General features: G+C 33.6%; 1 protein-coding gene across 1 annotated transcript in view; it reads right to left on the reverse strand.

Moving 5' to 3' along the window:
- The window catches only part of TRHDE (thyrotropin releasing hormone degrading enzyme), a 370,712-nt gene that overhangs the window by 145,722 nt on the left and 211,680 nt on the right, over nucleotides 1–13,310 (reverse strand). The window contains exon 6 of the mRNA XM_029955451.1: nucleotides 8,526–8,663. Within this exon, the coding sequence (XP_029811311.1) occupies nucleotides 8,526–8,663 (138 nt within the window). The remainder of the gene's footprint in view (nucleotides 1–8,525; nucleotides 8,664–13,310) is intronic.

Here is a 13,310-nt window from a genome sequence, read left to right on the forward strand (position 1 = left end):
TGTGTTTGCACTCATGGGTCTAGCAGAACAGGAGGGGCCTGGTGGAGGACCAGGGGGAGGGGAGAGGGAAAGAGAGTTGGGGAGAGAGTGGGATGTAAAACTTGAGAGACTATTGAATGCTGAGGGAGAACTTGAGGGGGAAGGGGGAGGGGAGAAGGAAGGTGGTGGTGATGGTGGAGGGCGCTTGTGGGGGAGAGCACTGGGTGTTGTATGGAAACCAATTTGACAATAAAGTATTTTTAAAAAAAGATTATTTTTCAGATATGCCACTATTTTTCACTACATTTTTAGAGGTTTGGTTTTATCATGATGTGAGTGAATCCAAACAATAAGGGCCCATCAAGAAAGCATGATGAACAAGTAGTCAGAAAATCAATATGGATATAACAGATTTGAACAACTCTATCAATCAACTTTACCTAATTGACATTCATAAAATATTCCAGTCAACAACAGTGGAATACACATTCTTTTGAAGTGCATATGGTACACTTACTAACAGACACCAAATTCTGGGCCATAAAACAAGCCTCAATAACTAAGAAAATTCAAGTCATACTGAATATGTTTTACTGATCACAGTAGAATTAAATAAGACATAAATAACAGAAAAGATTTCTGGAAAATTATCAAATATTTATTTGTAAACTAAATAGCACACTTTAAATAACCCATATGGCAACTAATAAATTACATAGGAAATTAGAAAGTATCTTAAAGTGAATGAAAATGAAGCCTCCAATTATCAAAATCTGAGGGATGCCTCAGCTAGAGAAAATTTACAGAATTAATATCTGAATTAGAATAGAAAAAAGATCTTCAATTAATGACCTAAACTTGCACCTTAAGAAACCAGAAAAATAGAGGAGCGTCTGAGTGGCTCAGTCAGTCATGTATCAGACTTCAGCTCAGGCCATGATCTCACAGTTAGTGGGTCCAAGCCCCATGTCAGGCTCTGCACTGACAGCTCAGAGCCTAGAGCCTGCTTCAGATTCTGTGTCTCCCTCTCTCTCCTCTGCCCCTTCCCTGCTCATGCTCTGTCTCTCTCCCTCTCAAAAATAAATAAGCATTAAAATAAATTTTTAGGGGCACCTGGGTGGTTCAGTTGGTTAAGCAACCAACTTCAGCTCAGGTCAAGCTCTTACAATACATGGATTTGAGCTCTGCCTCAGGCTCCAAGGAGCCTGGAGCCTCTTCAGATTCTATGTCTCCCACTCTCTCTCCCTCTCAGCTTCTCTGTCTCTCTCTCAAAAATAAATAAATATTTTTTAAAAATTAAAATCAAAATCTTTAAAGAAACCAGAAAAAAGAACAAGTTAAATCCAAAGTAAGAAAGAAGAGGGGTGCCAGGGTGGCTCAGTTGGTTGAGCATCCGATTTCAGCTCAGGCCATGACTCGCCATTAGTGAGTTCTAGCCCCACCTTAGGCTCTATGTTGGCAGCTCAGGGCCCAGAGTCTGCTTCAGATGTCTCCCTCTTTCTCTGCCTCTTCCCTGCTTGCACTCTCTCCCTCTCGCTCTCAAAAACAAAGAAAAAAGAAAAAATTAAAAGAAAAAAAGTAAGAAAGAAGAAAATAGTAATAATTAGAGAGAAAAATCTATTGCATAGTAAGAGTAAGAATCAATTAACCCAAAAGCTGAACTTTTGAAAATAAAATGTATAAACTTCTAGCTATACTAATCATAACAATAAGGATAAGACAAAAATGAACAGTATCTGAAGTTAAAGAGGTGATATTATTAAAGATTATCTGGTTTTATTAAAGATTATCTGGTTATTAAAAGGATAATAAAAGAAAATATCATATACAACTTGATGCCAATAAATTAAACTTCTCAGATAAAATGAGCCAAATCCTTGAAAAGACACAAACTACAAAGCTTACTCAAGAAGCATAAATAACCTGGATAATCTGCCAATATTATCAAAATTAAGTTACTAGTTGAAAACTTTTCCAAAAAGGAATTCCAGGCCAATTCCTGTGCTGGTAAATTCTACCATGTATTTAATTTTTTTAAAAAAATATGTCTACATAAATTCTCCCAGAAAATTGAATAGAAGGCAATAGTTTCCTTTTAGGAGGTTCGCATTATAGTGATAACAAAACCAGAAAAAGATGTTACAGGGAAACAAAATTACAGACTGATATCCGTCATGAACATAGATGCAAAATTTGTAGCTTTTTTAGTAAATTGAATTCAACAATATAGTTTAAAAAATACATTAGGACCAAATGATATTTGTCCCAGGAATGCAATGATAGTCTAACATGAAACTTCACTCAATATAATTCACCATAGTAATAAATTAAAAATAGAATAGAATAAAGTAAAATAAAATAAAATAAAAATGACCATTTTAATTGATGGGGAAAAACATTTGATGGAATCAGCATCAATTTTGGATTAAAACTCTCAACAATGCAGGAATACAAAGCAGTTTCTTCAACCTGAGAAAGAGTATTTATAAAACTCTAGAGGAAACATCATATCTAATGGTGAAAGACTGAATGCATTGTTCCTAAAATCAGGAACAATACAAGGATGTCTGCTCTTCTCATTTCTATTTAATACTGCACAAGATAAACATACAAAAATCAATCGTATTACTATATAAAACAAAAAATCAGAAATGGGGAATTAAAACAAATACCATTTACAGTAGCCTAAAGATGTGAAATACTTAGAAATAAATCTGAAAATATATATAAAAGATCTATTCACTGAAAACTATACAACTGGAATAAACCAAAGAGAACCTAAATGAATGGAAAGGTATACGGTGTTCATGGGTCACTTAGTATTGCTAAGGTGTCAGTTCTCCCAAATTGCCTTATAAATGCATTGCAATCCCTGCAATCCCCATAGAGTTTTACTTGAAAACTCAAGCTAAAATTCACATGGAAATTCCAAGTGCCAAGTATAGTCAAAAGAACTTTAAAAATGTAGATGAACCTTAGAGGATTAACAACCTTAATTCAAAGTCTATTATAAAGCTACAGTAATCAAGATTGCATCATGATATCGGGCCAAGAGAGACAAACATATTTTTGACAGAACAAAATAAATAGTCCAGAAATATACCCACACACCTATAGGTCACTGATTTTTAACCAATGAGAAATCACAGTTCAATGGGAAAACACTAGGGTTTTTAAGAAATATTTCTTCAAAAATTAAATATCTCTATGCAAAAAGAAAAAAATATTTGATTCAAACCACACCATATACAAAATTAAGCTGAAAATACATAGATCTAAATATAAACCTAAAACTATACAACTTATAGAAGAAAAACAAAAGAAAAACGTTCCTGACCTTGACTTAGTCAAAGATTTTTAAAATATTACACCAATAATACCATCAATTGAAGAAAAACATTATAGAATAAAACCTTTTGTTTTCAGAAATGTGCTATTATGACTGTAAGGGTCAAGTCACAAACTGGGAAAAATATTATTTGCATATCATATACATGATATCTTTATTCAGAGTATATGAAGAATCCTCAAAACTTAATAAGAAAACAATCAAATTTTTAAAAAAATTAGCAAAGAATTTGAAATAACTCTTCACTAATGAATATAGATGAAGAAAAATATGCAAACGAAAAGCTGGTCAATATCATTAGTTGTTAGGGAAACATAATTTACAACTACAGTGAGATACCATTACAATATCTAAAATGAAGAGAATTGATTATACCGCGTTTGTGTTGGTGAAGATGTGGAGGACGCAGAACTTTGATGAATGTTTGGAGGGAATATACTATTGTTCAGTGGTACAACTATACTGGAAGATAGTTCAGCAGTCTTAAAACATTGAATGTACCTACCATATCATATGGACATTCCACCCTTAGATATCTACCCGGGAGAAATAAAAGTGAATATATATACAAGACCTGCACACAAATGTTTGTAGCAGCTTTATTTCTAACAGGCCAAAACTAGAAACAACCCAAATACTCAAGAGAATGAAGAAATTGTATTGTATCCATATATTCTACAACATGAATACATCTCAAAATCATTATGTTGAATGAAAGAAAGCAGACCAAAAAAAGAGTGCATACATATGATTTCATCTATATAAAACTCTAGAAAATGCAATTTAATCTGTAGAGAAAAAGTTGATCAATGGAGTGGAGAGGTGAGATAGTAAAGTGATTGCAAAGAGGTATAAGAAAATATTTGATGAATATGTTCAGTAACTGGATCATGGTGATGTTTTCACTGTATACAAATGTCAGAACATATCAAATCATACCTTTTAACATGTACAGTTTATTGTATTTAATTATACTTCAGTACAGTTGTTATTTTTTCTTGTGAAGTCTTCTTTGAAAAACAGTGTATCTATCATCACTTAAAAACACACAGGAAAACAGTATTTTCAGTGGTAATTAAAGTATAAAGATACATAGATATGAAGACAAGCCTCTTGCTAACATCACACTAAGTGATGAAAAGTTAAAAGCCTTTCCTCCAAGGTCAGGAATAAGACAAGGATGCCCACTCTCACCATTTCTATCTACATACACAAATCACTTATGTTTCTACACACTAACAATGAACTATCTAAAAGAGAAATTTAAAAAGCAATCCTAGGGGCACCTGAGTGGCTCAGTCGGTTGAGCATCCAACTCTGGCTCAGGTCTGATCCCACTGTTAGTGAGTTCAAGCCCTGTGTAGGGCTCTGTGCTGACAGCTCAGAGGCTGGAGCCCACTTCGAATTCTGTGTCTCCCTCTCTCTCTGCCCTTCCCCCACTCACACTCTGTGTCTCTCTCTCAAAAGTAAATAAACATTAAAAAAATTTTTTAAAGCAATCCTATTTGCAATAGCATCAAAGGCCAGAAAATACTTAGGAATATAGTTAACAAAATAGGTGAAAAATGTGTACACTGAGAACCATAAGACATTAATTAAAGAGACGCGGGAAAACAGAAATAAATAAGAAGATATCTGTGATCTTGGATTGGAAGAATTAACACCGTGAAAATCTCCATACCACTCAAAGTGATGTACAGATTCAGTGCAATCACAATCAAAATTCCAATGACATTTTTCACAGGAAAAAAAATTATCCTACAGACCCCCAGTAGCCAAAACAATCCTGATAATGGCATCTCACTCCCTGATTCAAGCTATATATATTACACAAAACCATAGTGATCAAAACTGTATGGTAATGGCAAAACAAAAATTAAAAGTTACATAGAACATAGAGCAGAAAGAACAGAGTCTAGATATAAATCCTATCACATGTGACCAATTAATTTGTGACAAGTTCACTAAGAACACACAATGAGGAAGGGCAGTCTCTTTAATAAATGATCTTGGGAAAACTGGATAAACCTAGCAAATGAATGAAACTGGACCCCTATCTTATACCACTCACAAAAATTAACTAAAAATGGACCCAAGATTCCTATGTGAGACCTGAAACTGTAACACTCCTAGAAGAAAACATAAGGGAAAATCCTCAGCATTAGTTTTGGCAGTGAATTATTGGATGACACTAAAAGCATGGGCAACAGAAACAAAATAAACAAATGAGACTAAAAGCTTTGGCACAAAAAAGAAAATAACCAATAAATTGAAGGAGCTTACAAAATGGAAGAAAGTATGTGTAAAATATATATTGGGTAAAGGAGTAACATACACAAAATGTTTAAAGAACTCATACAAAAAATCCCTATAAATAGTCAAATTAAAAATGGGTGAAAGTCCTGAATAGACATTTTTTCCAAAAAGATATTCAAATTGGCTAAATGGTCCATATAAAAAGGTGTTCCATATCACCAGTCATCAGGGAAATATATAACAAAAGCACAATGAGACACTACATAACTGTTAGAATGGCTACTATTAAAAAGATAAGACATGGGGGGCACCTGGTTGGCTCATTTAGTGAGCCTGTGGTGACTCTTGATCTCAGAGTTGTGAGTTCAAGCTCCATGTTGGGCATAGAGGTTTTATATATATGTATAAACATATATTTTATATAGGATGAGGAGAAAAGAGAACCCTTACACAGTGGTGGTGGGAATGTAAATTGGCATAACCATGATGGAAAACAATATGCAAGTTCTTCAAGAAATTAAAAATAGAATTACCATACGATCTAGCAATATATCTCTTGGGTATACATCCAATGGAAATGAAATGTCTGCATGTCCATGTTCCTTTCAACATTTATTCACAATAGCCAAGAAACAGAAAGAATATAAATGTCTTTCAATGGATAAATAAAGAAAATGTGTCATATATATTAAATGTGACATATTACATATAAAATTTGATATATATATACAAATGTGTATATATGTGTATATATAAATAAAATGAAATATTATTCAGCCATTTAAAAAAAAGAGAGAAATCCTGCCATTTACAACCATATCGATTAACCTGGAGGGCATTATGGTAAGTAAAATAAGCCAGACAGAGAAAGGGAAACATTACAATGTATCACTTATTTGTGAAATCTTTAAAAATTGATAAATAAAAGGCCAATTTCATAGAAACAGAGCATAGAATGGTGGTAGATAAGGGCTCAGGAAAGGAGGAAATGGGGTGATCTAGGTCAAAGGGTACAAATTTTCAGTTATACTAAAGTCTCATGATCTAATGTAGGGCATGGTAACTATAGTTAATAACATAATGCCATATACTTGAAAGCTGCTGAGAGTAGATCTTTGGCATTCTTACCACACACACAAACACACAAGAGTTAACTATGTGAGGTGATAGATATGTTCATAATCTTGATCTTGGTAATCACTCCATAATGTGTATTTATATCAAAACATCACACTGTGCACTTTAAATATATACAATTACATTTGTCAATTATTCCTCAACAAAGTTAAAAAAAAAAAAGATACACGGCTAGAGGCAAGTCCACCAGTACCCCTTATGGTGTTCCTGAGCACTATGGCACCGTCTGCTCATTTCTCATATTTATAAGTTGACAAGACTCTGTACCAAACTGTGGAAAGGTTAAAAATAAGCATAATAGTTTCATTGTTTCCTACTGTTTTGATTATCAAACTTCTTAAAAACATTTGAATTCTCAAATAAATGGGATCTGAAACAGATGTTATCTGTGTGTAAATAATTTATAATGTACTTAACCAAGGTAATATTTTCTTGATCATTATTAATGTTGAGGTAAAATTATCATTTACAAAGAGTTTTAGAGAATCAGTGGTAGGTAAAAATTAAGTCCAGGCAAGTCTCCAAACTCATTGAAAGCTATCTTAATAATATTTTTTATGTTTTCTAACTCACAACCCATTTCCATATGCCAGGAAGAAGGGAAGAATCATATCTTCTGCATTATATTTTAGGAATAAATACAGTTGAAGAAACTGAATGTACAGACAACAAAATATGGCCCCCTAAATCTCATATATAAAAATTAATATATTTTTAAATTTTTGATATTTTATAAAAATACATTAATATGTATTTTTAAAATGGTTCTATGCTTCCACTTATTTTTTCAAATCATTGAAACCTCTTTATAGCCAATGCAATGATCAGAGACTTGAAAAGATATTTTCTAACACGATTAGTATCTTTACAGATTATAGCATGTAATATTAACTAATAATCATTGACATAGTAATTTCCTGATTGCAAAACAAAATATCCAAATTAGTGTACCAAAGAATTCTGATCAATCATTATATGACCTCTAGTTGTAAATAGGAATATTTCAGAAAAATAGTAACAACAGTTTTTAAAATTTTTGAATATTATTAAATCAGTAAAATACATGGAAATCTCAGTAAATGCAATTCAATCTACACCAAAGATGAACTAGACTTTAACTCTATTTTAACAATTACTAAGTGACCACTAAGTATTAAACAAAGATATATACATTCTTGTATTAAATCATAACTAAGGGATAGCGATATAAGGAAAACTTTCAATCCACATTAACAATGGAAAAAAGTTCAAAGTCTGTCTTATTTCTGTGCCTAGTCATTGGTCCAAATCTTTGACAGTCATAGTCTAGTCTTTAAAATTTCATTTATCATGATTATTATCCAAGAAAGATGTTTAATTCCCTAAATTTCCTTAAATAATGTCTATAAAATGCATATGTCACTGCCTACCCCAATTTGCATCAGCCAACCAAGTAAGTATTTAAGAGGCACTGATGACAAATAATTTGTCACTACATAGGCCACCACTTTTATTACTAAAAATAGAAACTGACATTTACACAAAACCATTTGACAGAAATTTTATATTGGGTCCTCAGACATTTATTCATTAATACTTCCAACATTTCTATGTACTATTTAGCAAACATTCATCTCCATTTCACTGATTTATAAAGCAAAACCCTAACTCATAAAATAACCTGCACCTAGTGACTCCATTATCTAACTCGGTCCATTTCTATATGCCAGGAAGAAGACAAGAATAAATCCAGCATGAAATAGTTTGGCTACCTCAGAATAGTGAAATATCCAGTTGGTGGCACTTGGGTCTTATCTATTCCCACCTTTTTATAGGCGATCCAGTCAAACACCCTGTCAATATCTGTTGCCTGTAGCACTTCCTGTGATACTGGATGGGAACTGGCCAAGCCGTCAAGCAGCATCACTTCATGCAGAACATCCGTCAGAAATCTCTGTTTTTCCTGCAATACAGTAGATGGGGCAATATCATAGGTGATTCATGGTTATGACTGAATGTGTGACAACATGAACAGGACATGTGTTACTTAATGGATGATGCTCATCAGCTTACATGGTGAGACTGAACTCCAAAGAGAACCCAGTGAATAAAATGTCTCTTAAATTACTCTAGAATGAGAGTGGTTGATTTGAGCACAACGTGAAGCAAAATCAATGCGCTACAATGGGCCGTAAATAGATTTACAAAACAGTGGACTGCTCTTTACAGGGGCTGAAGCAAACTCAGACAGTGGGCACATAAATGAAACAGACCAAGCTTGTTTGTGTGTTCTACAGGATGCAGACTACAGTTGCAGTCCCAAATAACCTTTTTAAGTGAAGTTCAATATAAGGATAATCACTAGATTCCAGAGTTCCAGTGCTACTTTGCTATTTACACCATTTATTTTTAGTACCGTCTCAGCAGCTCATTCTCTCTCTCTGATCCTCCCACTTTTCCTCCTCCTACCCACCCCCATCTAGTTTTCTCTGTAACACACACACATCCACCACACCACGCACACCACAATTATTCTGTGAAAGAATTTCAGGAGGCCACAACAAACAACAAAAGGCATGTTGACAAAAAAATATAATATTTGTGGGTATAAATGTGAATTCAGGATAATGAACATAAAGTAGAGATCAATAGGTATTAATAACCCATTACTATAAAGTTGTGAAAACAAACAAAATCATAAGATTTCTATTCTGTGTAATGTTGAAGCCTTTGTATTTGCTCTGATAAAAGCTGATTTGTTATATTAGAAATAAACTGTCAAGGAAAAGTACTTCTCTGTTATTTTTTGTTTTAAGAAGCCTGCTTCAGAGAAACAGCTTGGGTTTTGTTAACAAAAATGCTGGCAGCTATTAGTTCTTCCGGCCTCCTGCCTTCATTGAGGGAGGAGGGAAAGAAAAAAGAAATTGCAAGAGATAACAAGGGCTAAATAGCCCCTAGATGGTTGGGACCTGAGGAGTATCATTACAGAGATTAAAGACTGCAACACTGAAATTGCTATAGCTAATTCTAAACTCACGCCTGGAGCCTCCTACTTTTGAGCCAGCAGATGAACCACATGGTATTCCTGACTGAGTTATAATTTCAAGCTGAGAATACAACAATCCTGGATTTTTAAAAAAAATGGAAATGGAGAATAAATATGATAAAAAAAGGAATAGTTAACTAGGCATATAAATTGACTTAAATCTGGCTCTAAAGTTCATCATCATCTGTTCAATGATTTAACATGTTTCATCAATAATTTAGTATAGTATTAAGTTTATTTCTAATAGCATATTTTTATAGTCTGTGGACCATAGACCTAATTTCTTTAGTCCTTTTTTGGTCTGACAGTTTCTCGTCAATGGTCTATACTCCATGAAACTGAACCTGGGACTAAACTAGTTCCAGAAGTCTGCTTCAGACCCTAAGAGCCCATGGTGAGTAGTTTAAACTTAAAAGGAATTGACAAATATGACATAAACTGATTCTGTATTTCTTCTCAAATTAAGTTCATAATTCAAGACAAAATTAAGGAGAGTGAAGTTAGACTTTGTGATTTAAAATTTTAATGGGGCGCCTGGGTAGTTCTGTCACTTAAGCATCCCACCTCACTCATGATCTCGAGGTCTGTGAGTTCGAGCCCCACATCAGGCTCTGTGCTGACAGCTCAGAGCCTGGAGCCTGCTTCTGATTCTGTGTCTCCCTCTCTCTCTGCCCCTCCCCTGCTCACACTCTCTCTCTCACTCTCAAAAATAAATTTAAAAAATTTAATATAAAATTTTAAAATAAAATGATTGGTATTTATTTTAGGTACACTATAAAATAAAGATAATATCTCAGACATATGGCCTAGATTGAGAGAGTAAGAGAAAATCATGTATTTCCAAAATAAAAATATTAATGTAACTTTTAAGCAGGTAAGCAATCTTGTTACTCATTCAATTTAAAAACACACATTAAAACTATTTGATATTGGAATTAATGGGCGGGATCATGGAGTATATCACTATACCTCAACCTCACCAATGAACACTTTTATTTTAAGAAATATCAGTTGAAGATGTGATTTCCATTTTCAAGAAAAAATATTCAACTCTTTAAATAGCAATTGCTCACTCCATATGTAACTCAAACATCTGATCAAAGCCATAGTGTAAAATGAACTTAAAATAATGTTTTATCTGAATCCTAATTTTTACTGCTTAGCACTAATAAACATATATTGATCAATATGAAAATTTAGTACACATATGTTGGTTGGCTAGCAATATGATTTGTAAGTGATATAAACCAATTAATTACAATCAGTTACAAGTTAATTACAAATAATGATATAAAGCAAGTAATTACGAAAGTGAAATCTAAGGTAAATTTCTAAAATGAATTCTCTTATTTAAGGAAATATAAGTTATATGTGATATGTTGCTTTGAGCATCTGGAGAAAATTAAAAACAAACCTTTGCTTCCTTGGTAGGATTTCTAGAAACAGTGCTTAAATTTAATAATGTTGAATCATTAGCAAAAGGTTCATTTTCTACATTGTTGGAGAGAATGATATTGTATAATTGAGAAAAAAAAGGCACTAAAAGAGATTAAAAGGGAGGAGAAAAAAATTAAAAAGAAAAGCTTGGCAGACGAACACTCACCAAACTTAGAAGAGAGAATACCTTAAACTCAGAAAGAAAAAAGAATTCTAGCCAGAGGCAAACCCAATTTAACAAAACTACAAAGAGTTTCCAGGAGAGAAGGTGCTAATTTTTTATAAAAACTTGTGTCACTTTAAAATTAAAAAATGATCTTAGCTTGTCAGTCCCCTGCTGGGCACTCTCCCCCACCACGCTCAACAACAATAATAACAGTAACCATTACAAAGCATTGATTAATTGCTTACTGTCAACCTGAGACCATTAAAATTTCAAAATAAAGTTAAAGAAATCCTGGCTGTAATAGGAGATAAGAGATCAAACAAAATAATTGGGTTCCGTGAACAAAATAGTGGTTTTCTCTTACAGACTAGAAATGCCAAAGGAAATTTGAAGGAAAAAAATACTGTAAAATGGAATTATTTATGCAAACTTTAATGGAAGAAGTAGAATTTGTTCTGATCCTTGAAGGAGTTTTAAAGTTGTGTGTGTGTGTTTGTGTGTGTGTGTGTGTCTAGGGAATAATATATTTATGGTGCATATTTAACAATTAGCTTTTATTCTAGCTCTTATATTAAGGTCACCATGACAAGCTATTTTACCACTTTCAAAAAGAAGCACAATAAGGTAAAATGTGGAACTTTAAAATCTGTTTAAATAAGTTTAATGTTAAGAATAAATCCTACCAGTCTAATATAGACCCTTCTTGAAGTTTTTACATACGTGTCTACATTTAAACAGTTCAAATAGTATTGAATATGTCATTTTCTATTGAACTGCTTTCAAAAATACATTACATTTTAATTTTGGAGAATAGAGCAAAGGTTTTTCAGATAGGTAAAGAAAATGTGAATAAACAGAGAATAAAGCATGGGAAGAAAGAAAATTTCCATTATTTTGCTTATTCATTCATTTAACAAATATGTATCACATTCCTACTCTGTGCCAGATATTGTGCTGTGTCTGGGGAAGAAATATATGACTCAAACTTAGTTTCTAACCTTAAAGAACTCAGACATGTAGGAGAAAGACAGATAAACAGCTAACTGTATTATAATATGATGGATGTTATAAAACACAAAGGATGAAATGATTAATTAGTTCAGAAAAGGCTTCCCAGAGGAAGTGACATTAAAGTGGGTAGTTGAAGGATGAAGGGTTACTTAGATGAATGGGGAAGCAGCTTTTTTAAAAAGGGCAAATCCAGGCAGAGAAAACATGAAACAAAAGCTACTCTTTGAATCTCAGTTACCAGGTGGAAGAATTTGGTCTTAATAAATAGACTGCAGCAGGCATAATAACATAATAAAAGTAGTGTCTTATGAAAATTAACTTCTCTGTGGTATACAGGGCGGCTTGATGTCTGCAGAAACCGGAGGCAATAAGTGGCTATTATACTCAGAAGTGAGGTGGTAATGATGTATCAGAACAAGGTGCTGCTCGGGGCACCCGCGTGGCTCAGTCAGGTAAGCATCAACTTTGGCTCAGGTCATGATCTCATGGTTCATGGTTCTGTGCTGACAGCTCAGAGCCTGGAGCCTGTCTTCAGATTCTGTGTCTCCCTCTCTCTCTCTGACCCTCCCCTGCTCACACTGTCTCTCTCTCTCTCTCTCTCTCTCTCAAAAATAAATAAAAACATTAAAGAAAATTTTTAGAACAAGCTGTTGTATCTCAGAGGTATTTTGAATGAAAAATCAACCAACATTGATGCCTTGATTCCCCGGTCCCCTTAGTGGATGATGTATTAAGAGATAACTGCAGAGCTTTTAGACTTGATGGAATTATTAAAGGGTGGGAGGAAGCTACTAAAAGAAATGGAGTAATGGGAAAAAGTTTGCTTTTGTAGGGCAAGCTAAAAAGATCACTTTTCGACATGTTACAAGTAATATGATTGCAAACATCCAAAAAGCAATATGCTACAGGCAACTTGAAGTAAAGGCCTGGGCCTAAGGGACAAGTGCTAA

This window comes from Suricata suricatta, chromosome 10 (genome assembly GCF_006229205.1).
Source record: "Suricata suricatta isolate VVHF042 chromosome 10, meerkat_22Aug2017_6uvM2_HiC, whole genome shotgun sequence".
NCBI lineage: Eukaryota > Metazoa > Chordata > Mammalia > Carnivora > Herpestidae > Suricata > Suricata suricatta.